General features: G+C 43.9%; 1 protein-coding gene across 2 annotated transcripts; it reads left to right on the forward strand.

The window, feature by feature from the left end:
- The first annotated feature begins 428 nt into the window (after window positions 1-428).
- On the forward strand, window positions 429-6,844 carry ubxn1 (UBX domain protein 1). Of its 2 annotated transcripts, none has more exons than XM_080008417.1 (10): window positions 429-449; window positions 1,155-1,216; window positions 1,555-1,608; window positions 1,796-1,920; window positions 2,675-2,768; window positions 3,383-3,574; window positions 3,673-3,724; window positions 3,832-3,945; window positions 4,762-4,945; window positions 5,487-6,844. In XM_080008417.1, the coding sequence occupies exons 2-10, from the start codon at window positions 1,158-1,160 to the stop codon at window positions 5,525-5,527; spliced, it is 915 nt and encodes a 304-aa protein (XP_079864543.1). In that variant the 5' UTR covers window positions 429-449; window positions 1,155-1,157; the 3' UTR covers window positions 5,528-6,844. The 2 variants fall into 2 exon arrangements, with proteins under 2 accessions (XP_079864543.1, XP_079864544.1); XM_080008418.1 differs by having other exon boundaries at window positions 446-449; window positions 1,152-1,216.
- Window positions 6,845-6,986: the final 142 nt, after the last annotated feature.

Genomic DNA, 6,986 nt, shown 5'->3' on the forward strand with positions numbered 1-6,986 from the left:
CTTTGTGACAGTCTATACACACTGATCCGCAACTGTGACATCACCGGATGGAATTGTAGTTCTGGACAGCTTTGCAATAATAACAATGTCCTTTGAAAAGTGATAGCAATTGTGAATATACTACATGTGATTTATAGCATACCTTGCGTCAGTTTCATATAATATTCTTTTGAAAATGACTTCCATGTAGCCTTTCAAAAAGCCCAAAAATCGCCGTGAAGTTGAAATGTGCCAAATGCTTTGCACTTATTTTTATTTTTATTTTTTTAGCTGTTGGGCTTCATTTGAATTGTCAGTCATTTCTCGCCCACTCTTTTGCCAGAGTGACTCCCGACATCCAACTCATTTTAAAGATTCGTTCGCTACGAACGAATCGTTCGCCAGTCCTACATCACTAGTGCGTTTTGACCCCACTAGGTTTCCGTACAGTGGATGCGGCGTTGACTGCTGTGAGTACATGGTTAAGATTACCAATAAATATATCTACACGTTAATCATGATCAACACGCCTCCTCATGTCGCGTGTGCTAGATATGTAAATACGACCATTAAAATAATACAATTATAGAGAAGGCGAGAGTCTGCCTCCATTGAACAGCCTGGTAGACTTTAGCTTGAGCGTTAGCCACATGGAAGCTAGTAAACAGGGCAGGTTTGGCCAGGGGTGAACATGTGCACTTCAGAATTTACTGCTCACGCGTCTTCTCGGGTCAAAATAAATCTGGCAATTCTTTCACCTTTACCGCCCCCCACCCCCTCCCCCCAAGTTGGACAAAGTTCAGAGGCTGTTTGCAGCACTGGTATACCCTCTATTTAGCTTAACTACGTCACACACTACGTTACGTCACACTGCTATCTTACGTCACGCACAATTTCTTATTTCTTACAGAATGTGAAGGCTTCTTGACGCGAGGTTTATTACATAGTGCCACTTTTTCTATTTGTATTGCCTGGTGTGTTGATGTGAGCTGCTGGTCTATCTTTTGTTATGTATCTATCTCAAGATGTTTATTTGTCACATAGATTTACATACAAGCATAACATGTAGTTAAATGACACGGTTGTCATTTCACATGTTGTGTATAGCGACATGTAGTGAAATATCTGTGGTTGTACTTGCTGTAACCACCCCGATCTCTGGATGATTTCAGCAGAAGATGGCAGAACTATCCACACTGGAGAGCCTCTTGGAAATGGGCTTCGGCAGAAATGGGGCGTGAGTGAAACCGAGGCGGGCGCACTAGGGGAGAACGGGGATGGGTGTCACACGTTTCGTCTCGGCACATATAACTTGCGAGATCGCTCACATTTTGACACGGTGTACCCACATATTTCTCCCACAACCAGTAGTCCTTTCAACCCTATGTCAATATCAAAGACTTGATGAACTGATGTCATATACAAGGAGTTCCATTGCTACAACCTACTTCGATACCGGGATCGGTTGTAACATCCCCGGTCATTCCTACATTTTCAAACAATTTAGCGTTCGTTTTCAAACTGAGCTCCAGATAAATCAGGACCCTGGATAAAATCTTCTGTTGGTGTTTTCAGGGAAAGAGCAGTGGCCAACACGGGGAACCAGGGGATTGAACGAGCCATGGACTGGTCAGTCTGCCATCATGTTCAGTGTTCATATCCACACACAATACCCATTTCTCTCTTCAGGCAACCTTTTTTTTTCTTTCCATGTAAAACGGTTAAAAATGACTTATGAGGTAGTTTTGAAACTCCCAATTTAAACCTGGGGTTTAGCCAAACCCTTTGGTTTTGAAATGGCGTCCCTCATCTGTAGGTTAATGGAGCATGAGAACGACCCGGACATCGATGAGCCCTACGTGCCTCCCGTGGGGAACGTCCTGGCGGGGGAGGACAGCCAGGCCGACCCGTATCAGCCCACGGCGGGAGACACTGCGGAAGGCAAGTGTGGGAAGGGAGAGGTGTTCTGTGTGTAATGGAGCGGGTGAGATGTGTGCATTACTGGGGCTTGAAACAACAAAACAAAATGTAATACCAGTTCAGTTACTTGACACCATGATGTTGAAACCAGTTCCTGAACTGGTTCCTTATCTTTTCATGCCAATATTTGAGTGTCGTTCATTGTTTAAGCTTAAAAATATCTTTGCCTCCGAGCTTTAAAAAAAAAAATGCTTTTAACTGAAAGAGAATAAATTATGAATTTTCTTTATTGAAGAAATGGAATACTTGGTTCTCAATATTTGACATTGGGTGCTGCAGGTTATTTGATGGTACCGACCTAATTCAGTTGTCAATTCTCGTTACCCAACCTGATATACCAACCGCTGCTGTAGTCTGTGCCAAATGGAAAACAAGAGGTAAGCTCTAGAAATGGAAAAGGCTGTGGCCTCTGTTGACCCTGTGGCCATTTGTGATGTTTGGTCTCAGTAAAAGATGCTTTCATAAAAAGGAACAATGGGTTTACTTTTTCTGTTGAACATGGCTGAGTGTTCTGTTTAATGTATATCGGTTTCTCACTATACTTGCCTCCAGGTTTTGCCATTTATCCATTTTTGCTGGGACACGTATGAGAGGATTGTATTTTCCTTAATTGTCTTTGAGGATTTGTATGTGATGTGTTTATTTCGAGCTAATTTGAGGTTTTACATTCACAACATAGAAATATTTTATTGAAAATGTATTTTTTTTTTCTCAGGAATAGAGGGAGGAGACATGCAAGAGGAATTCAAGGAGGAGGGTACTAAGCGACAGATGATGACTGAGGAGGAGAAGCAGGAACAAGTCAAAAGGTCAGAGTGCACACATCAGCCATCCCCCCCAATCTTAAGTTCTTGCTTCGTACTATTACTAATAGTTCATTTTACTAAAATAGTACTAAGATTAGTTCATGGTGGACTGGATAAAAAACGGTTCCAGGGAAGGGTTAGGGGCCCAGTGGACAGGAAACCAGCATGGAGGGGCTGGGCAGCTGTCCCTCATCTTTAATAATGTCCTGAAAAAGCTGAGAAAACACATGGCTGTAAGAAGAGGGAGGGAAGGAAGAAAAGGGAGGGATGGAGGAAGGACTTGGTCCAGTGGTTGCCCCAGCTGGTCCAAGGAACCAGCTGGGGCAACCACTGGACCAAGTCATGGCCTCAGTTCAATGTTTGTAAAATGAAACAAATTAATTCATTAAAATGGCAGGAATTGAAAATGTGTGTCCTTATTTGATTTTCTATTTCCGGTAATAGTAATAAAAAAATAAAAAATGTAAATGTATTTATTTATATATATATATATAAATTGTTTAATAAGCCTGCTGCATCACTAGCGTCTACGTTAGAGTGTGTGTGTGTGTGTGTGTGTGTGTGGGTGTGGGTGGGTGTGTGTGTGTGTGTGTGTGTGTGTTGCATGCCGGGCCCAGGCTGGAGGAGCTGATGCGGGTGAAGCAGGCGGAGCGCAGGGAGCGGGAGCGGGCGGAGGAGGTGGAGCGGGAGAAGCAGCGGCGGCGGCAGGGCCAGGAGCTGCTGCAGATCAAACAGAAGCTGCAGGACGACGAGATGAAGCAGCTGGCCGACCAGCGCAGGAAGGAGAAGATGGAGGACAAGATGGCCAAGTACGTCGCAGACGCCTTGTTTTTCGTGTCTTGTTTTTTTCTTCTTCTTTTTCTTCCTTCCCGTTATTGAAGTCATTAATAAAGTGTTATTTCATCAGGCAAAGGGTGAAAGAGAAGATCGCCCGCGATAGAGAGGAACGAGCGCAGAAGGTACCTTTCCCGCTCACCTCGCGTGTCTCTTTTTTTTTTTTTTTTTTTATACGGATCATTAAAAAAAAAAAAAAGGATCCGTACAAACATGTATTTCCTTCACTCAGTTTGGAGGTGGTGGTTCGGGGATGTCCTCTCCTCCCGCCCAGCCCAGCCCTTCATCGCCCACCGGTCAGGGCCCCCCACCCACCAAGAAGGAGTACGACGAGTGTAGAATACAGGTAATGACATCGTATCTTATCCCAGGTAAGAGCTCGTTGACACGCCTACACAACTGATGGACAAAGCTGGGGGGAAACAGGAACAGGGTGTCTGCAGTTCCTTTTAAAGGCTTGAAGTGTCTTGAATTACGTTTTGGAAATGTTAGGCCTGTCAAGCCATTAAATAGTCGTACGTGTCTTTATAGGAAGTGAAGTATTTTTGCATCAGTCAACATTCCCGACGTTAAAAAACCCGAAACCAAACTCTGAACCTACTACTTTACCTGCATACTGAACCTACTACACTTGTCTGTTCTAGATGAAACCAACTTGCTTTGTACTTACCGTCATACTTACCTGTGGAGAGAAATCCAGGATATTGTACTTACTGGCCTGATGTTCTGTGGAAAACAGTATTTATTAACATTTATTCCAGTTCCTAGTCACTTGCTCTGCTACTGTATCTGACCTAAAGGAAACGTTATAATTACAGTTCACTCCTTTTCCGTACCAAATACATACTACTTACCATAATTACCTCCAATACTTTATTGATCTGCTGATCAATCTTAGATATAGTTAAAATTTGCCCTGAAATATATTTTTTTCTTATTATTATTTTTTTTTATTCCTAAGAACTCTGATGCCTGCAAAACTCTGAACCCTAAAAAACCGTGGTATCCAAATGGTACCTTCAAAAAAAGGACCAGGCCTGCAGAACCTAATGTGTAACGATAATAAAGCAGTTTAACTGCCATTCATGTTAGTGTCGTTTTTTTTTTTTTATCTCCTTATCTCTTCCTCCACCCGCCTCCACTTTTCCCGCCCTCCCCTCAGGTGCGTCTCCTGGACGGCTCGGCCATCACGGCGGTCTTCAAGGCCCAGGAGCCGCTGGCGGCGGTGCGCGTCTACGTGCAGATGAACGGCAACACGCCTGAGGGCCAGGACTTCACGCTGCTGTCCCCGTACCCCCGGCACGTCTACACCGAGCTGGACATGGAGAAACCCCTCAAGGAGCTGGGTGAGCAAGGGCGGGGGGCGTTCGTAGTTTGGTTTTGAAAAGTGGGTTGTCTAGATACCTTTTGGCAGTATTAAGAAGGTATGAGAATGCGCTCAGACACAAGTAGGTTTTTACACTATTCTCGGTGCTAAAACATAAACAAAGCGGTTGAGGCATCAACTCCAGTCCTTATGCCTAGAAATGACGGGTGGTGGAAGGATGCATATTTAATATAACAAGCTTTTCTTTATTTTACAATAGTCTTCATAAATGTTTTTTTTTGGTTGAAATTTCACAAAATAAATCATTCTAAATGTCTAAGATTCGTAATTTATATATATATATATTTTTTTTTTCAGAATTGACCAAATTCTAAACAAATCAAAAAGCAGCAAATAGTTAAATACCGGTAATAATGACCCTGTGACCTCAACCTGGCAGAGTTTTCATCTTGTACTTTATTAAAAACAGCGTTTTTAACTCTTACAGGCGTGAAGTCACATACATCTGGATACAGTGGAAATGTCTCTCAGTTCTATATATGTTTTGCGGTCCCTTTCAGGTTTGGTGCCTTCAGCTGTTCTCGTTGTCACAAAGAAATGAGCAAACGCAAGAGGAGCTACTCCCTGAGCCTACCTCACCGCAACTTCTACTTCAGAATAAGAGCCCTGAAAAACGGACAGTAGAGACAGTGGGCCAAGTCAGTGAGTTGTGGGTCGGTGCCTCGTAGTATTAATCAATCAGCCAGTGAACGGTGGATGGACTGTTCAGGTTTTTTTTTTTCCCCAAACAGCTCTTGCCGCTTGCCAGCAAATGCCAAATGTAATGATAAAAAAAAAAAAATAATAACGTATTTCTTAATAGACTGAAGGAGAGTAGATGTGATCGATCATCTTGTTTGCAGTGATCTGGACTTTTATTTAACCCCCCCCATTCCCTGTATTTGGGATAGAGAGAGAACTGGCTGTTGATTGATGCTGCTGCAAGGAGCACCCCTTGTGACATCAAAAGTACATTTATATAAAAAGATATCTGAACCTTACATAGCACTGTTTCACACAACACAATTAATTGACAGCTCATGAAGGGACCTCACAGAGTCCCACTTTCAATTTTCCCCCATACCGCGACTCGCTCACTTATTTTCCAGACACTTTTATATGACAAAATTGACAATGATGTCCGCACTATGACAAAGATCGTACTCAGAATAAAAATGCCAAAACAAACCGTGTCTGTTGTGCTACTGACCTCAAAGATCACCTGTCGTGGTTTCACAGTCATTTTATTAAACATTGTAAAAGTGGAACAGACCGAGATCCCGTCGTTAAAAAAACAGTTTGTTGTGGTGAGCTTGCCCGTGAACCGCCCTGGTGCCTCTCGCCGGATTCATTCTACGACACAAAAGCAGCGGCGGCAATGCCTTTACAGAGGCATCGTGCCGCCCCCGACACAAAAACCTCCACCGCCAGGATCCAAGCGGCGCTCGCTTTGCCCAGTTCGTCGCGGCTTCTTCGGGAAGGGGGTTTCGCCGGACGTTTGGCGAGTCGAGTGTTTCCCCTCCTCGAGCGGTTGAGTAGCGTGGCCTCGCGCACAAACCTGGGAGAGGTTTGACTCGGGAGCTGTTATTGTGACAAACACGATTTAAAAAAACAAAACAACCTTTATATACATAAAAACACTCAACCTACTTTTGTGGAATGACGCAATATGGCAACCGCACGAGTTCAACATGGTGCACGGTCGAAGCGCAGGTCACTTTAAAAAGATGACTCGGGAGGAGGAGGGGGAGGATATCAAATACAAAAATAGCTTGCATTTAAAAACCTACAAGGCGACAGGAAGCAGATCAAAGCAAAACAAAATCTGGTTGAGGTTTCACCCAATTCCAAAGGCTAAGATAAGACAACCTGTGTTCATTCAAATTCAGATGGAGAAAGATGATGCCCCCAACCCCCCCCCCTCCCATCCCAGCGTTGAAAAAGTTCTCGTTTCCTTTCATTGTCGTCGTCGTCGTCTTCCGTCACCATTTGGACACCACCCCCCCCCCCCCCCCCCCGCC

Source organism: Zeus faber, assembly GCF_960531495.2.
Source record: "Zeus faber genome assembly, chromosome: 10".
Lineage (NCBI taxonomy): Eukaryota > Metazoa > Chordata > Actinopteri > Zeiformes > Zeidae > Zeus > Zeus faber.